Source organism: Gouania willdenowi, chromosome 6, assembly GCF_900634775.1.
Source record: "Gouania willdenowi chromosome 6, fGouWil2.1, whole genome shotgun sequence".
NCBI classification, from domain to species: Eukaryota; Metazoa; Chordata; class Actinopteri; order Blenniiformes; family Gobiesocidae; genus Gouania; species Gouania willdenowi.
In genome coordinates this window covers 34325460-34345504 of record NC_041049.1, presented here as the reverse complement: position 1 = coordinate 34345504, position 20045 = coordinate 34325460, and the positions used below count along the sequence as shown (strand labels likewise).

The 20045-nt window shown below is 37.8% G+C and overlaps 1 protein-coding gene across 2 annotated transcripts; it reads right to left on the bottom strand.

The window, feature by feature from the left end:
* Window positions 1–1051: 1051 nt before the first annotated feature.
* edc3 (enhancer of mRNA decapping 3 homolog (S. cerevisiae)) lies at window positions 1052–18918 on the bottom strand. 2 transcript variants are annotated; one of them, XM_028449759.1, is made up of 7 exons: window positions 18778–18918; window positions 18412–18577; window positions 14639–14865; window positions 14222–14560; window positions 12619–12772; window positions 3854–4094; window positions 1052–3583 (listed from the first exon to the last, which is right to left on the bottom strand). In XM_028449759.1, exons 2-7 carry the CDS (start codon window positions 18573–18575, stop codon window positions 3554–3556), a joined length of 1155 nt encoding a protein of 384 aa, XP_028305560.1. In that variant the 5' UTR covers window positions 18576–18577; window positions 18778–18918; the 3' UTR covers window positions 1052–3553. The 2 variants fall into 2 exon arrangements, with proteins under 2 accessions (XP_028305560.1, XP_028305559.1); XM_028449758.1 differs by having other exon boundaries at window positions 1052–3799; window positions 3877–4094.
* Between the last annotated feature and the right edge of the window lie 1127 nt (window positions 18919–20045).

Here is a 20045-nt window from a genome sequence, read left to right as displayed (position 1 = left end):
TATGGAGTAATGGGCCCCATTCATATATTGGTATGCGTCAATGACTTGGTACCACCAACTGTCGCAATATTTGACTCAGAAATAAATGAGAAAACTATTTTAATGGAAATAGCTTGAAAAAGGGGGTGGGCCCCTAATCCAATTGTGCAAGACATATTTGTAATCTACGTTGAATTACCTTTGAAATGATATATCACACGACTATGTTCCCATAAATTTGGAAATTACCGGAAATGGGGGTCGGCCCCGGGGCCCCATTTCAAAAAAGGGCTCAGAGCATTTCATCATATTCATTCATAGAGGGTTCAAACCAAACTGCATTCCGATCTAACGAGAACTAAGGGAGGAGTATATATACCTAACAAATTTCAGCCCGATCCGTTCACAAATAACAGAGTAGTGATTTTAACTAGTGGACACAACAACAACAACAACAACAACAACAATGTGAGTGGCATTTTGAGTTCAGCAGCCAGGCCTAAAAATAGTATACTAGAACATTATGGTATTATTTAAATTTATTTTAATTTGTTGAATTTTCTGGCAAAAAAAAAAGAAAAAAAAAAAAAATCAATATGTGCACTGTGTTCAGATTCAATTGGAAAAACTCTTTTAAAAGAGGCATTTATGTCTGTTTTGCTTTGAAAAGATGTGTAAAAACATGTTTTAAAGAAACAATGGTGTTGGTAACAACTGATCACACAAAGTTGTTTACAGAAGAAACTCAGTTTGTTCTGTTTCTTTCTGGCAGCCTGTCACTAGCTCTGGTGCTCATTCATGCAACAATTTAGAAATGTCTCAAATAACAGTAGCCTCTAAAACCATCCATTCTGAAGGTCTCTAGGATGTTTTACATCTATGACAATTGCTGAAAAGTTACTGAACACAATACAAATTTACAAGGAGCAACATCACCAATAAAAAATAATTATATTTACAGTATTTAATAGTTTGTGATTGTAGAAGTTTTGAAGATATAAAGTTACTTAGCTGAGACAATGAATTCGGACACATTCTTATCAATAATTACATTGAAGAGAAAAGCGTGGAACAGTGTGGAGGTTTTGTTTATTACTTTGCCAGGTGAGGACAGAACATTGCTTTTCATCTTCAACAATGAACTAAAGCTGACTGTTTTTACTGTCAACCACCTGAAATCTGAAAGCACAGGACATGTAAACAATCAGTGTCACCTTCACATTTTGGAAAAAAATAGGAATCCAGCATTCAATGAAAGAAATAAAAGAATTTGCCACAGAAGTTGGCTTTACTGCCCCCTGGTGGGCACAATAAGTTCTCATTCACATTTCAGGACATTGAGCTAATCCAGACTTGTCTGGACAGATGTGGCTCCACACATCAGGCCAGAGGAATGTTAGAAAAATGACTTCCATTGTGCATGGAGGAGGATGGGTTTCACTATGCAAAATAAGACAATGTTTAACGCTGAAGTGGGCAAACGTTGTTCTGAGGGGCTGCTGTTCTACAAGTTCTTTAACATCTTTCGTACTCCAACTTAGGAAAGAACAAGGGTCTCATAAAGAAAGCCTTACATGCAGTTTTCTGCATCCATGTGTTTATTAAAGGGAAGATGTGCACTATGCAGGACAGAGATCCTCCAGGAACTAAGCTTGGTTTATTGACCTATCAATTTGATGAAAAGGTTCCAAGGAATCTGAAGTCTCCAGAAGTATAATGAGCTCTTTAGAACTGATACTCAAACTGATTGAAAGCTGAATATATCATTAAGCAACACAGAGGGGTTGTGCACAGACCTCCAAGACTAAAGTGTGACAGCTGAGAGAAGTTGTTTTTCCAGGGACTATATTCCACAGTCATTTACTGTAGAACAGTACCACATAGAAGTACAGGTACCAAATAGGATTATTTATCAGGTTTGTTTTAAATACAATACTTCACGGTTGACCAAAGTGCATCAAAATATGGCAGCGTTGAAAACCAGAACTGCATTTATGAAAAAAATAGCATATAAAAGATATTAACTATATTACTGTAGTTAACCAAACTAAACTCAAAAACCATTGGAAGAAAGGTGATTCTTGATAAAAAAAAAAAAAAAAAAAAAGTTTTATGTTCATAAACATCCAGAGTTTAGTCTATGATGATCTACTGCAACATGCAGTTTTATTCAGCTCAAGACAAACTGATAAAATCATTTTCAACAACCTTTAAAGATCAAACATGAAAATACATTTTGATCTTGCAACAATGTGCAACTACCAGGTCACTGGAGCAGGATAAACACTGGTGAGAAACGGCCAAAGGGATCAGCTCGGGTCATTCTTTTCAGGTCAATAATGGATGGATCAAAATTGCAGTAAAAAAACTAATGATGGCGTGCACACACATTTCTGTTCATCCGTCCCTAAGAAGCTCAATTTATACCACACATGGAAATGTGATTGAACTATGACAAAGATCAGTTAACCAACATCCCGAAGCATTGACAAACCAGATACAAATGTAAAGAAAATGTAAATTTATACACCATTAAGAATAGACAGAAATAACTATAGTGCAGTAACAGATACTTGGTTAGTTACAAATAAATCCTGAAAGGGTTCTTTTAATGGTATTCATTCAGCACAGGATGCAGCATTGTGTACCATCTTAAACTATTAGAATATTACAACAACAAAAAAAATTCAATATTTTGAGCCAGTATTTGACTAACGCTTAGAACAATTGACACTTTCAAACCTCCAACAGATGAATAAGATATGTACTTGTGAAAATAATTACAAAAATGGATGTTCAAAAGCTGACAAATCTAGAAGAAAAAAAAAAGTTTCAGCCCAAATATAGAAAATAAAGGTATCATTGGCAAGTGAATGTTTCCCACACTAGGAAAGCATTGATCCTGACAGAGCTGTGCCAAAAATTATCCTAAGAAACAAATGTTACGTGGTGGAAAAAAACAAAAACAAAAAAAAGCTGTTGGCATTTTTCCTATTTTGTCCAAAAAACATCCAGACTAGCCTACCGTCTTCAAAACATATCCAGTAGCTGCCTCATTACACAAAGCAAAAAACTATTCACATTAGCTTTGGTTTAACTTCAATTTCAACACCAGTGAAACATTGGAGCCAAAAAATGGCAAGCTGTTGACAACGTGTTGATTTCTGTAGTCACGCCTTGTTTGTTTAAACTGTTTATGCATGTAATAATATTCCTTATAGATGGCGAATGTCAGTGGTTTTACACACAACGATTGTCCTTAACATTTGTATCTTAGCATTGCTCTATTACTCTTGATATCCATACTTTGCTATGACTCACAATGGTCACTTTTTATCATCTTCATCCATTTGTGTCTGATTCCAGGAGAACACAGCAGGGGCCAGTGCAAGGAGAACATTCCTGGTCATGTTGAGTTAGAAACAGAGAATTTGTGAAAACCGAAATAATCAAAGGTGATGAAACAGCATTTTGTTCGAGAGCCACTACGCCGAGTGCAAAGGAATGACAAATTTGCAGCCAAACGGGGAATGGTATTTGATTCCCACTTCCTGAAACACCTGGCGAGGAATACCTATGTCACACAAGTAAACACTACCAGCTCCTTCAGCCAGAGGGAGAGGGAGGCAGAGTGAGAGCGACCACTTGGCCTCCACTGCTTGGCCCTGTCCACTGATAGGAGGGTCTAGGCTGAGCACCGGTGCTCTGTTCTCATTGGCCCAGTCAGCGGCCGCCTGGTACCACGGCTGATCCATCAGGAATGTGTTTTCGTGGCAGTCCAGGCAGTTAATGATCAGGTCCACGGGGGTGTCTGGAAGGTCTGTGCCCAAAACAGAAAATCTCAGCAACTGAGTATTCACCTGTAAACCAGCACAATGTGAACATTCATCATCTCACCTTTGACACTGGACACTTGTTGGCCCCCAGTCTTACTGAAGAGAGCCAGTTCACTGGTGACAGAGTCGAGCATCTTTACAAAGTTTGGCAGAAACAAAACAACTTCCACTTCGTGATTGGCCAAGTGACGACCACAGCTAATGCCCTGCGCTCCCTGAACATGAGGGCCGCACAGCATCGCCACAGTGGGTCGCTGGTGCAAGTTCTTGGGCGTGAATCTGGAAAATCAATTACAATCATTCTTTCAATGGAGGAAATAATTATTAGATGCACTGCTAATTTTGCAAGTTTTCCCACTTCTAAAGACTGGAGAGGTCTGTAAATTGTATCATAGGTAAACTTCAACTGTGAGAGATAGAATATGAAAAAACAATCCACAAATGCACATTGTGTGATCTTCAAACAATACATTTTCATTTTACTGCATAAAATAAGTATTTGATACAATAAAAAAATGGAACCTAATAATTAGAACAGAAACATTTGTTAACAATTACAGATGTCAGATGTTTCCTGCAGTTCTTCACCAGGTTTGCACACACTCAGGGGCAAATCTAGAAAAAATTAAATGAGGTGGCAAGAGAGGGGCAGAATTTTTTTTAGAGGGGGCAACAAATAGCAGACGTACATAAAGCATACTGAATTATAGGGCCGGGTATCACCAGGTATCTCACAATGCAATACATCTCGATATTTTTTGCCCGCGATAATCAACATATCGCAGGAAAATTAATCCATGATACATCATGATAACTGTCACTGAACAAATTCAGAATTTATCTACTGCACTGAATCCATTTCACAGGAATTACAAAACATTGTCAATCAATTTCACATGAATGACAGGCAAGTGTATAGTACACAGTGGCTCTTCTTAACACACACTGACCAAGACTAGTCCAATGTCCTTGTGTTATGTTTGTGTTTAAGGAAAATCCTGATACAAAATATTCCTTCACCAAAATATTGTTAATGTTTGTGCAAATTATCTTTAAATCATTAAAAACAAAATTAATGCATAAAATACTAATTTCAGTGCTAGTATTATCAACTTCCCTGTAAACATGGACACATATCAGTGCTGCTTAACAAGCACCGCACAATGATTATATATTCTTCATTTCTGTAAGATTTACAAAGTAGCTTCACCATGTTTTCTTTGACAGACACTGATTTATAGATGCACAGAAGTGAATGGACATGAACCTCCTAGCCAATAGCACAACACTGTTAATATTTACTGGAGTGGAGACTAACATCCACACAGAAAAACAGCTTTTGTCCATGAAAATAAACAGGGCAATTGTCACATCACATTGAAGAAGCATTCTGTAACATTTAACAAAGTGTAACACAGAATTGTGTGAAGGATAAAAAGTAGAGATGTAACGATTCACTCAACTCCCGATACCATTCACGATACGATTCTCTTCACGATTTATTTTACAAAATGGGACTGTAGACAAATGATGATTGAAAAATATTCCTTTATTTTTTTGGGGAAAAAAAACTAGAAAATACTGCATTATTTTCCTTTTATTTTTCATTGTCAAAAGAATCCCTTGATAAACTATTCAAACAATGCAATTTAACTAAAAATAAATCTTGAATGAATAAATAAAGGAATAATACAAATGAAGAATAAGCCTATTAATTTACATTCTGGTTCTATAATAAACAATGCAAAACAGCACAATAGTTCTTTTTCTTTTTAAAAGTGCAACTGAAAATGTATTTTACGCCTTAACAATTGGACTTTGAAAAAAAAACAAAAAAAAAAACAGTCATTGCCCTGTATTTACGTCAGATATTTGTCGACCAGTGGTCGGTTGGCATGCAGATATTCTGTGCAGTGAAGAAGAGATGCTATGCTAGCAGACAGAGCTAACAGAATAACGTGACTTTTACAGATATTCACGTAATATTACAGATATTCTTTCAGTGCTAAAGGGGTAAGGAATCATTTATGAATATGTTTAAGAGTAGAAGGCGGCCAGAATTTTACAAAAAATATGGCATGTTAATATTATTTTAACATTGACATGTTAATGATGCCACACTGTTATATAACTAAGGGGCATTTGATGAATTTGTGTAAAACTAAAATAACCACACAGGAAGCGGCAGCAGGGAATTACCGGTCGGCGGAGTTTTGTGCCCGTGTGTACAAATTAGGGTGGCAGCAGGAGAATCAAGACTTTGTTGTGGGGTGGCATTTGCCACCCCGGTAAGTCCGCCCCTGCACACACTCCAGCAAGGATTTTGGCACACTCCTCCAGACAGATCTAGACAACACAGAGTTTCAGCTCCCTCCAAAGATTTTTGATTGGGTTCAGATCTGGAGACTGGCTAGGCCACTCCAGGACCTTGAAATGCTTCTTACGAAGCCACTCCTTAGTTGCCCTGGCTGTGTGTTTGGGCTCACTGTCATGTTGGAAGATCCAGCCACAAATCATCTTCAATGTTCTCACTGAGGGAAGGATGTTTTGGCCACAATTTTGCAATACATTCATCCTCCCCTTAATACATTCTAGTAATCCTGTCCCCTTTGCAGAAAAGCACCCCCAAAGAACAATGTATCCACTCCCATGGCGGGCCTGGACTTGTGCTGGCTTGAGCAGGTGGACCTTGCATGCACGGCAGGATTTGAAGCCATGACGATGTAGTGTGTTACTAACAGTAATCTTTGGTATTGTGGTCCCAGCTCGCTTCATGTCCTTGACCAGATCCCCCCGTGCAGGCCTGGCCTGATCCCTCACCCTTCACATGATCATGTGTACCCCACAAGGTGAGATCTTGCATTAAGCCCCAGACCGAGGGAAACTGACAGTCGTCTTGAGTTTTTTTCATTTTCTAATAATTGCTAAAACAGTCCTTGCCTTCTCACCAAGCTGCTTGCAGATTGTCCTGTAGCCCATCCAGCATGTGGAGGTCTACAATTTTGTCTCTGGTGTCCTTAGACAGTAAGGTTGTGCCAAAATATCATACATCGCAAGGTTTCATCTAGCTGTACGTTATTGATTCACTGGCATCAAATATCGATATTTTATTTTTCCCTTATTACACAACAGAATTGCGAACAAAATCACAGAGACAGAATTGGCATGGAATGTGTCACCGTGAGGCACGAACATTTTTTTTAATGGGGGAAATGTTTCTGGGGAGTTCTCATTAGGTGCACCGTCCTCCCCTTTCCCGTCTTAAACAACATGAAATCCCAGTTTAAACTGCCAAAAAACTACGCAAATCATTGCTGACTCCTAAATACAGAGCCAACCAGTGCTGCTTAACTTTAATGTGCCTGTGAAACTCCGTCTGTTTCTCATGTAGAGCAGCGGCGCTCTGAGCATCTTCACCTGTTGAGAGTGTTAACATCTCATCAGAGCTACAGAAGATCCGTGGGAAAAGTTGCGTGTTGTTGTGGAGGAGACCATCGATATCAGGGTAATGAACTGACTGAGATTTTCATAAAACAAGTTCATTCTGCTTGTTAGGCAGCACTGATATGTGTCCATGTTTACAGAGAAGTTGATAATACTAGCACTGAAATGAGTATTTTCTGCATTAATTTTGTTTTTAATGATTTAAAGTTAATTTTCACAAACAATCATTAACAATATTTTGGTGAAGCATCATTCTGTATCAGTCTGTATCAGTCTTTTCTTAAAGACTTAAACATAACACAAGGACATTGGACTAGTTGTGGTCAGTGTTAAGACCCACTGTGCAGCTGAAACGATTCCTCGAACAATTTGATTCCAAAAAAGCTTTGAGGCTTTGGTTAATTCATGTCATCAAAGTCCGTATCACTGCCGCTTTTTACGCGAGCTCAGGCGGCGTCATGTTTAACATGGACTGAAGTAATTGACACGCATTATCTGCTCTCTGGCAGACGTAGACACCGGTAGAGTCCGAAAAAGACAGAAAATGTTCCACAATGCTGCAACATCCTCGCGTGAATGCCATTTCTGCAAGCGGACTAGGATCCTCCACAAGCTAATGCATTTTAGCCTGTATTATACACAGAAAACTAAACAATATTTATACAAAAGGTACATAAAACGACAACAAAAATGCACAAAAACCCACAAAATGACTCCAAAAAACACACAAAAATACAAACAACAAAAATATGAAAATGATTAAAAAAAAAAAAAAAAAACTGACTATTTATACAAAAAATACACAAAGGACAACAGAAATGCACAAACCAACACCAAAAAAGATACAATACACAAAATGACTCTAGAATCACACTACAATGGCATAAGAGGTTATGCCCATACCTACGCTCCTTCAAGAGCTGTGTTACTGGCTGCGAAGCATTGCACCTTCAAATACAACCATGTGTAGGGAAGTTTTTGTTATGGTTATAGCCGTTGTTGTATAGGCTATGTTTAATTTTCCTTTTGTTGATTATTTTTATTTATTTTGATGGATAATTTATGCAATGTATGCCTTTTTGTTTAATTTTATGTTATTTATTTTATTTATTCTACTACTACCACCATTTACCATTTGTACTGGTACTGTGGAATTTGTTCTTTACTTTAAATGTGTTTTTCAAATAAAAGAACACTGAAATTGAATTATTTCATTTTCTCTTTCAAAAGCAAACTACCCCCCCCACTCTTGTGAAAATCTCCCTAATCTTGAGATCTCAAGGTTGGCAAGTGTGACACTGACACTTTCAACTCCTTCGAGCTCCAGATGTGTAAGGTTGGAAATGAACACTCTTTTTACTGAGTTTTAATTTACCGACCGCCTGGTCCTGCTCGTTTATTTCTAGACGAATATACTGAGTTTATGTCATCTATTGTTAAGCTGGAGAGTTCATTAATTATTGGTGATTTTAATCTCCATGATGATAACTCTTCCTGTGCTATGGCAGCCAAGTTTGTGTCTCATATGGATTCTTTTCACTTTGTACAACATGTGTTGGGTCCAACGCACACAAAAGGACATACTTTGGATTTGGTCTTTTCTTTTGGTTTAAAAATTGACCAACTAAGTATTGACGATTTACAAGCGACCACTGCTGTAATTTATTCAATCTGTCATTTAAATTGGCACGGACTACTTCCACTGTGAAAAAACAGAGATGCATTCTAAAAGAAGCTGCAATCAGTGGGTTTTCTGCTTCGTTTGATCCTACTACCTTTTCTAGTTGTGTTGATGTTGACTCGTTTATGTCAAACTTCAATAATCATTGTCTGAGTGTTTTGGACACAGTAGCTCCAGCTAAAAACACTCTAGGGCCTCATACGATGACCTCATAGGATGACTGCAATCATTTTTTGAAATTCTTTGTAACCACAATATTGTTTATTTTATTAATGCAGTTTATTGTGAACGGGTGGAAAAGCTGTTGGATGAGCATGTACAGTGTCTGAAATAGGCTTAAAAATGACTCAGCATGTTGGAAATCGATTCATCAATGTTTCCAAGTACCCCCTACAATGTGTTCAAGTACCCCTAGGGTAAGGTTGTGCGATCTGACGATATTAGATCGTTAAAGGATAACAACACGACGACCATCTCCCAAATCACGGAAATCGTAGAACCGTCTGTAGTTCACATCTGAACCCTTGCGGTGCCGTTTCTGCGTCATATGTCTGTAGTCCATACACAGCACATCCAATGGTTTTTTTCTCTGCCAAATAACACCATTTGATAGTCAGCATGTCAGCATTACAGATTATTAAGTGCTTAAACAGGGCAGAAGTACGCCCCCCCGCCCGCCCAGTGCACAAACAGAGTTAGCTGTGCTGCTTCCTCCGTGTTAGCGGCTGTCTGTCTGTCCTGTAAAACTTTATCAGTTTTGAGTGTTGAAGCACTGAAATATGTTTGAGAAAACACTGCATGTGTTTATCTTCTGTAACTAACTCTCCATCGCCGTGCTGTAGCAGAGATCTGCTGCTGCTGTTGCTCACGGGGCTGTTTCCACATTTAAAGAGACAGTGTCCTGAATGTGATTTACTTTAAAAACTACTTTCAGCAACTCAGAGCTGCCCTGAAAAAAGCAACACTACATAATTTAATCACATTTTAGCCTTAATGAAGAAAAAGTCATAAGTGATACAAAATGTTGTTATTGTGCTGCTAGTAGTGTTGTAGTAGTCGAGACCGGTCTTGGTCTTGAGACCAATTTTTAAAGGCCTCGGTCTCGTCTCGGAAGCATTTTGACTCGGTCTTGTCTTGGACTCGGGCTGCCCAGACTCAGGAATTTCCCTCAAGACCAGCACTAATTCCTGCTATTTTTAAACTTTTTTATAATGTGATAATAACAAGTAGAAGAACGGGATAAAACAATCCTTTATTCATTCTTTAATCCACCCCGTATAATGACCACAACCTTCCTTAATGTGACTGTGTGTGTGTGGGGCTACAGTCTCAGTTTGCACCGCGGAGCGGAAGGGAGATAAAAACTGATCACCAGTAAAAATCCCAGTAAAACTCCGGAAATCAACCACCAGGAATAATTATTAGCTCCCTGGGAAAGATAGTAGTTCTAACAACTGATAAAATGATAGACTGGTGATATTACAGCCTGTGAATGCAATGCGGGAATGCATTTACTCTGCCTCTGGGTCCTAGTGCCTGCTGGCCGGTGAAGCCTGTTGCGTTTACCGAGGTCCGTGTGTGTTTAATAAGTCTGTGTGTGTCCGTGTTAAAGTCCGCATGTTTAGGCCTCCGTCCATCCACTCTTTTCACTATATCCATGTTTTTTATGGCTTTTATTACATAGTGACGGCTGTAGTCCGGGCCACCGCCATCTTGGATTATGTCATCACCAGCGCGTCATCGCCGCAAGTCGCGCAAAGCGCAGAATGACCCAAAACTGTAAAGAGGTCTTATATTAGTCTATTATCTTTTTAAAGTGGTGTTTTTTTGTGGCTTTATACTCCAATTACATTTATGTATATAATATGTTCCCTACAATATAAACAGGTTCACAATATAACTATTTTTTTATAGTTTCTGTTTCCACTGTATCCAGAATAATAATAATCTTTCTCAACAAGAACTGTTGATTGATTTGTCACATGACTTTTCCAGGGTTTGAGTTTGTTTTATTTAGTTTCACATCTACCTGTAGCTCTTTGTTTTTTAGACTGATGACAACTTGTTTGTAGTTTTATTTCAGAAAGTTTCACTTTTACAGTTACAGTTATGGACCTTTGTAATTGAATATCGTAGTTACATTACAACAGCCAAATTAAACTTTTTCAAACTAAAAAATTATCTTGTGAAATCTGTGACCTTTTGACCTGCACAACTCAAAGAATCGGAATTGAGAATTGAAATCAGAATCGTTAAAATCCAAACGATGCCCAACCCTAGCAAAGAGGAAACACTCTGCAGTGTGTAGGTGACCAGCCATGTTATTTCTTGGTAGAAATGCTTTTAAACACTTGCTGTACATTCAGCTGATATAAAAATCTTGTTTTCAAATATGTACAATAATTGTGAATTTATCAGTAGCAGTAGTAGTTTTAATATTTTAGTTAATTTTTTCTCCGTCAAATGTATTTAAAAGCAACTAAAACTAAAGATAGAATTATGTTTAACTGTCGTACCTTGTCATAATTTTATTTATTTATATATTTTTTAAATTGAAAATAAAAAAATGTTTATGGTCTTGGTCTTGACTCGGTCTCGGCTCCTGAAAGTCTTGGTCTTGTCTTGGTCTCGGTGCATTCTGGTCTCGGGCAAGTCTTGGTCTCGGATAGTGTGGTCTTGAACACAACACTAGCTGCCAGTGATTAATAAAAGGGTCTTTGTGGCATTTTTCTCCACTGACTTTGACCCATTATTGTTTTTCTTGTAAAACCATTGAAAAAAAATAAAAAAATAAATGGAGTTTATATCACCTGTTGCCATTTTGAGGAAAAATAAAGATATGAATATTGGTCCATATCACCCAAGCCTAATGTAATCAAAGCAGTAACGTTTTATCTTGCAAAGGATATTATTGTCCAAAATTTACTTACTTAATCAATGAAAAAAATCGACGGAATACACGATGACAAAAATATTCAATAGTTGCAGCACTACTTGGCTGTCATTCATGTGAAATTGATTGACAATGTTTTGTAATTCCTGTGAAATGGATTCAGTGCAGTAGATAAATTCTGTATTTTTTTAGTGACACAGATATCGTAATATATCATGAATTAAATTTCAAAAATGGGCAAAAATATTGCAACATATCGTATCACGAGGTACCTGGCAATACCCAGCCTTATTAGACAGCTATCTGGTCTTGCCCATGTTGGAGTGGTTCAAGCCTAATTTATTTAGTGTGTGGAACACACTGCATTCCTTTGTTGTTTGCTGTCTCATGTGGCAGTAATAATCTTTTAGCATAATGCTAAGAAATGTCTCCTCTTCTGTCCACACGTACCGAGCCATGTTTTCTCAGTGAGAAGTGGTCATGTATTTACGGAAAAAGTGTTTCCATTGAGTTTTTGTGATACATTTTAATATCAAAATGTCGAAAATAGCATCAAGCTGCTAACCAACTACCCTTTACAATCAGCTGTGGTACACCCAGGTAACCACATGCTGGAGCAATTAATCAAGGGTGGACATAACTTCATTTTTTAAATACATTTTTCAGCAATACTTTTTTTATACAGCTTTGTCTTTATAGGCTAGAATTTCATAATTGGAAAGCATTTAAAAAGACTTTCTTCTTAAAGTTTCTGTAGAGATCTGTTCTTTGAACCATTGCCTTACCTGTTCGGTCCTCCTAGCAATGTGAGTGCCATCTGACTTGCACACACTCCTGTCATCTCAAGTCTTCGCTCCACTGATAGACCATGACGCTCTGCCACAGACAGCAGGCGCTTGTGCAGTTCGTAGGTTATACTCGGTACAACGAGTCCAGAGTCTGAAACATACAGGAAATGAGCAGAGGTCAAAACAGTGCTGGTTAATATACCTGTTTATACCCAATATCATGTTTTTTTAATGATATTTAATATACCAAAACACTAGTGAGTATGTACCGTGGTAGGTATTTTTCTAATAAAACAATTGCTTAAATGAACATTGTCTACATTTGTTTTAATTTTACAGACACTTAAAGTTGTAGTTCCAGAAAAAAGGTAGAAAAATTGCAAATGTTGGTACATACAGCTCACTCAATAACATACAATCCTCTAGTTCAGCGGTTCTCAACCTTGGGGTCAGGACCCCATTTGGAGTCGCAAGACACTGGAGGGGGTCACCAGATGCCTTCAAAAAACAGAATGTTTTTGAACAATTTGTGCCCATTTTTGCTTATTTTTACCTTTTTTTCGGCAACTACACCAAACTTTTAATCTATTTGAATCACTTTTTCTTGCCATATTTTTGCTCCTTTTAATGCATTTTTGCTACATTACTCCCATTTCGGCCACTTCATCAAATTTAAATGCCTTTCTGCACATTTTTTCCACTTTCAAGACATTTTCGGCACTTATAAACCATTTCCACCACATTTCCCACCCAATTTCAGATAAGGTGACCCATTATTGTCACTTTTAATCTCTTTTCACAATATTTCATGATTATTTTTGTCAATTTAACCTCATTCACAATTTGTCATGGCCAATGTTATTTGCCTGTTAAAACTGATTGTTCCTACTTTTTAAATTACATTACCCAAACCCCCTTCCCTTATTTCTGCCACTTATAAGCCAAGAACATAATAGTGAAACCCTCAAGGAGACAAAAGTTCATCATACTGTTAAAGTCCAGGAGATGTGACCTTTCCATTACATTATTATAACTTATGATATACAGAGAAGCTGTATTATTCGTACAGACGGTGCTGTGTTCATTTGTTTTTGTCTCCATTTGATAATGCATGCCAGGTGAGTCTGTGGTGGCTGGTGTCACCAGATTTGGTGTTTTTCCCCCAATGTATTAATTCCCATTTAGGGTGTTTTAGCCTTGTAGGCTCTATGAAAATATGACACTCTTGAATGAAATTAAATTGGGAGACAGGGCCGTTCAAACTCCAGAATGAACATGCTAGTAATAATGTTCATCAGGCAGAAATATGATCGTTCACTGTACGTATTCGGCACAACAATGACGGTAAGGTCATTGTAATTCAATTTACAACAGTAATTATTCTTTAATCATTAGAAAATGTGGTTAACACCCAGTCGTACTTAAAAGAAAAGAGTCAAATACTGTGAAAGTGATCAAATGTTAAAAATACCTCCATAGATATATATACAGTATATATATACATTTTTGGTCATACTCTCTTGCAAAAAAAGTTAACAAGTTAACTTTATAAACTCACTTATAGGTGTGCTACAGTCAAAATACAATGTGAAACATTTACCTGTGCAGAATTCTTTGGCTCCAGGCTGAGGAACAGTGATCTGTCTGTACACAATTGGTTTGGCCTCAAGAATGTTCTCATCATGGCGGTACCGTGATGGCGTTTGGTCCTGAGGTGTCCCTCTGGACCTGGCCCCAGTGCGGCGCTCCGACGTGTCAATCTCTGAGAAAACCGCTGCCTTGTCGAACAGAGCCAGGTTTCCTTCAAAATCAAAGTCCGTGTCGAGGCCGTCTTCCATGCCGTCTCCAAAGCACTCATCGTCCCTGTGCTTCATCTGACCATTCTTCACCCCGTTCTTTTTGGGTGTCACCTGGCTCACCCCACGACTGCTAGATGACCCTAAGAGAAGTGAATACACACCTTAATCAGAATACAGCTGGACTCATGATAAACATCTGGCTGTACTGTTAAACTTACAAGAGTTATGTCTGCGGCGAAATCCTTTAGGCTGGCCTGCTGCGTCTAAATGACGTTCTCCGTAGCTTTTGGAGCAGAGCTGTGGAGAGGTTGTCTTGTCCACGGATCTGGGGTCACCTTTTGGTACAGCAAGAGGAACACTGCTGACCTTCGTAGACGCTATGGTCGTTGTCCTGCCGTTGCCATTATTTATATCTAAAATCTTTAGTTCCTTTATGTCAATGGCACTGCAGGAAGGAAGAAATGTCAACATAGTCTCAAATAGTTTTTCTTAGCTGTTTTGACCAACAAACAGACACACACAAAAATGTATTCAATATCCCAAACTCATTCATCAAATATGAAACATTTGGGCCACAGCACAAGTAATGGATGGAAAAAACATTTTTTTGTTTTGTTTTTTGACTTCACACTAAGGGTGTGTGATATGATGATATTAAATCGTTAAGGATTAAAACATGACGACGATCTGCCAAATCACGGAAAAATTAAAACGGTCTGTGGCGCACATTTTATCCCTCGCGGTGCCGTGTCTGTGTGCCATACACAGCACATCCAAAGCTCGTCAGCACTATAGGCACACTGAACAAGTATTTAGCGCTTAAACAGCACAGAAGTACGCTCCGCTCCCCCTCCCTCCCAGTGCACAGACAAGTTGCTGTGCTGCTTTCTGTGTTAGCTGCTGTCTGTGGAAGGTTCTATGCAGCCGTCTGTCCTCTGTTTAAACTTCATCAGTTCTGAGTGCTAAAAACACAGATGTTTGAGGAAATATTTTTCTTCTGTAACAAACTCTCCATCGCTCCGTAGTAGCTGAGTGATACAGCTCTTAAAGGGACCACATCCTAAATGTGGTTTACTTTAAAAACTACTTTCACCAACTCAACTATTGAAGCAACTATTGAAAATAAAAATATATTGCCTATTGCCATTTTGAGGAAAACTACAGATATGAATATTGGTCCATATCACCCAGGCCTAATGTAACCAAAGCAGTAACTTTTATCTTGTAAAGGATATTATTGTCCAAACTGTGTGAAAAGAGGCATTCAAACACTGCTTAAAGTAGGATTTCATTAATATGAGTGTATTACCTCAATAACAAATAGAAATCACTCGACTGATCTGCTGCCTTGTTATGTAGCAAGTGTTGACAATGCTAATGCTACACCACTTTAGTTAAAGGGGACATATCATGGTTTTAAATCCTTCCTTTTTTACATATAAATCATACAGTTGTGGTCTATATAAAGCGGAACTGCAATGCTTGGGTCTGAATTCCTCATTATTATAGCTCCACAGGCCCCTTTTCTACCCCTTTTCTGATGTGCTTCTAAGAGCAACTCGTTTTGGTGCGGTCTCTTTAAATGCAAATGAGACACTTCATACCCCGCCCCCTCTCGGTTCAACTCCACCCTGCTCGGCCATTTTTGTAGTTTGATAGAAGAGATACGGTTATGTAGCGGCGCATAAACTTTTTATTCAGAGGTTATTTACAAAATGTCAACAACAGAAGACTTGTCCATCCAGCCTTACATGTTCGAGCCAGAGTCTGACCCAGCGGAGCGAGATGAAAATGAAGATGATGAACCTGCAGAACTTTAACAAGTGAGCTAACACAAGCATCGAGCTAACGCTAGCGCCAAGCTAACGTCACGAAATGCATTTTAATACAGTCTTTTCGGAGACAACAACGGCAAAATGAAATGACTGAAAACTTTAGACTTAAATTAAATCACATAGGCCATATCATCAAGGATCTAAAACGAGCACACAGCGCTAACATATGAAGTCTGAAGACGGTGCAACTGCTAAGCACCTGCTAATGCTAACAAAACAATGACAGGGACGTCTTATCATCACACTTTTTAGCGTTATTTACAGCTGACCGAAGTGCTCTGTTCGTCGTCTCCAAAGATAGAAGGAATTGAACCCTCAATCAGACAAAGTCTTTCGGCAAATCCTTCTTTATACTGGTGGAGGTTGCAGAAGCAGTCATCCTTGAAGTGCTTCGCTCACACAAAAATGACCTTACCCATAGATGTGGGTACATTTCCGTGAAAAATAAAACTCAACCAGGCACTTTGAAAAGGTTCTGATGCTGGGAGACGGTGTAATGAAGCGTGTGGGTTACTACATCCAACAACCGAACATTTTGACTTATCCTCTCGTAACTTTGGACTACAAAATCACAGCGAGAAAAAAAAAATCGGGGATTGCCTCGAAGTGTTGGGCCTGGAGTCGATGTCCTAATTTGGCAGTTCCGCTGCAAATACTGTGACGTAATAGTTCAAAAAACGTAATAGAGAATAGAAAAATCGAAACAGATTGAAAAATATGACCAAAACAGAATATAAAGATATCTACGGAGCACCTGAAGAGACTAATTAGATTTTTTTCTGTACTTCTAAGCACTCTAAATATACAACAAAATGCATTTAAGGGCTAAAAAAGTGGATTGCGCATGATATGTCCCCTTTAAACAAAGTATAAAGACTGTGTGTGACTAAAATAACTTGTCAGCCTTTTTGTTTGATGTTAATTGTACTTGGAACCAGCTTGATAAAATGCTTGCATACATTTTTCAAAATATTTGAAAATTACCTTGACCTAATTTATGAATTGGTTTGTTTTATTGGTAAATAATTGTAAAATAGTATAAATGATCTGAATGAAAAAGTTGTGATAAAATCATGATTTTACAATGAAAAAAATTGTGATATGATAAAGAAATTTCCATATCGCCCACCCCTACTACTATCATTTGTTTTAAGTTTATGGTGTGAGCATAGTTTCGCTTTCCTATGTCATCAACAGAATTTGTGACGTGTTTAGAATTTTGATGCAGTTAAAAAAATATTATTGTGGATAAAAGTTTACTCTGTTGAAGTCTTTTTCTTGTATCTGAGGTGATTCTCTGATGATTGTAAAGTTGAATACTGAATACTGAGTTTGATGGTGCATTTGTGAAAGTGTAATTGTAGTTGGATAAAGAAGGTTAGTCAGTACTTTAACTGTTACCATAATACACTCTTCATGTGTTGTTAGTTTTACTAATAGAAGACACCTTAGTATTTCAACTGATACCTAATTACATTTGTACTCAAACACTACATTTCCACACAAGTACAGAAAGTGTGTAGTTTTGCCAGCTCTCGATATATTCAACTGTAAAGTCGTGAGTTGGCTTTCACAGCCCATATGTTACCTGAACATACACACATTAAATTGCCTGTATCAGGTTTTTTAATCCTTGGGGTCGCATATTTATTTTTATCTACCCCGCTAACCCTTTTATGTTAGCTCTAACCCTACCCCACGAATTTTTTTTCGTATATGTATTTTTAAAGGTGGAATTTGCCGTGTTAAATATACTGTATATATATATATATATATATATATATATATATATATAACAAAAGTGGGATTCAAACCCACAGCAGTGGAAGGAAGATTTCTAGTGTCAGGCACCACACAAAAGGTCTGAAAAACGTACCCATAGAGCTGTATTTATTTTCATGTATCTATTTTGCTCAATTAAAATAAAAATAATACAATGTCCCAGAAATAGACAAAAAGTTCACATTGTCACTTTGTGCACTAACCCTTACTACTATGTATTTGTAAGACAGGATAACAAATATGATTACAAAACTAATTTTAGAGAAAAAAAATAGTTTCGGGGGTCGCCAGACATTTGTGATACAAAAATGGGGTCATTACCCGGAAAAGTTAGGGAACCACTGGCGTAGACAGTAAGCCTTGCCTTGACTTACCTGAACGTAACCTCAGGCACCGGGCACTTGACTCCGTTGTGGAAAGGCTGCTTCAGGGAGATGGTCTGGCTCAACGAGTCCACAGATGACACCTCTCCTTGATAGACTCCTAACGTAGGACCGCAGTTTATTGATACCAGACTGCCCAACCAATCTGCTGCCATGTCTGCATGTAGTAAAAAAAACACTTTGCAATAGTATGTCTCATTCAACACGTCTCTGGAAATCATTCCTGGCTAAAGTTGCTCAGGCATCACACAGCTTTCCACGCGCCCTGTTAAAGCTGGCTGTTGTTAGCCTCGGCCGAAACTAGGCTACATTTTAGCTTTGATTTAAGGGCGATAAAATATCATTACAGGGTCTTACCTGATTGTTATGGCTGTGGTGTGACCTAAAGGACAGAATAGCATAAACTACTGGAATATGTGCTGATAATTCAGGCCGCACTCGCTCACTCCTGTTAGCTTGTTAACTAGCTCTTTGATTGACTAAGCTACTTCCGGTGTGCGGCTTTTCAAAATAAAGAATCAAAATAGACCCCGTAATGGCTGGTGGCAAAAACAGGAAACGCCGCTGGCTAAAGACTGTGGAGGCTCGTAATGTTAGAGCGTTGGTGGTTTTGCCTCCATGCTAAGCCCCCCCAACAAATACATCACAATGTTTACAAACAATCAAAGGGTGCGCCAATTTATTTTTTGTAACACCTTATTTTATTTATGTAAAATCAGAACCAGCTTTATTGGGCAGTGCTAAGGTTGTGCATGGAAATAAGAAATTTGACATTAAACAAAAAAAACCTTACGTTAGGTTATGCTTTAGTTTTTAGATTCATATTCATAAGTCAACGTGTGTAACTTCTCTAAACTTATTTTATCTCCAATTAATCTCATTTTAATCCTATTATCCAAAATGTACTCTATATTTTTTATTTATCTAAAGTTTTCTAAGTCAATGTTTTTTGTTATTTTATTTTATTTTTTTGCATTTACTCTCTGTTCTTCTGTGACTGATGCCTTGTTGTTTAACTTTGATACACAAATATATTCATCCTACCCTACCTTAAATTACCTTTAATAATGACAAAGTAGTAATTAACACTCAAAAGTAACTGTTCAATGAACAATAGGACAATATTAAGTAATAGTCCAATGTGCTTAAGTGAATACCAGCATACTTATTCAGATTCAGATTCAGAAAACTTTATTGATCGCAAAGGGCAATTCATTTGTAGTAAACCTCAGAACATTTACACAAATAAACACATCACAAACAGTCACTGTGTGTCACTCCTAACAGTTGAACAATTGAAAAGGTCTGTGCCACTTAATAAACACGTTCCCTTCAGGTTTCAACAGTTCAGTGACAGAGGGGACAAAAGAGTTGGAGAAACACTTCGTTTTCTGAAAAGGTACATAATATATATACATAAGAATAGATAATCATTAAGAAGATTCCTGTGTGCTTAAAGCAATCTTAATTAAATACATTTTAACTGCCAGAAATAATGAATGAGAGAAAAACGAAATTAATTTTGGACCTCTGTATCCTAACAACTTGTGACAACAACCAAGCCCAGCAGCAGAGTGAGATCATGTGGAGAGCATCCCAAGAGTTGTGGCACTGACGCACCCTCA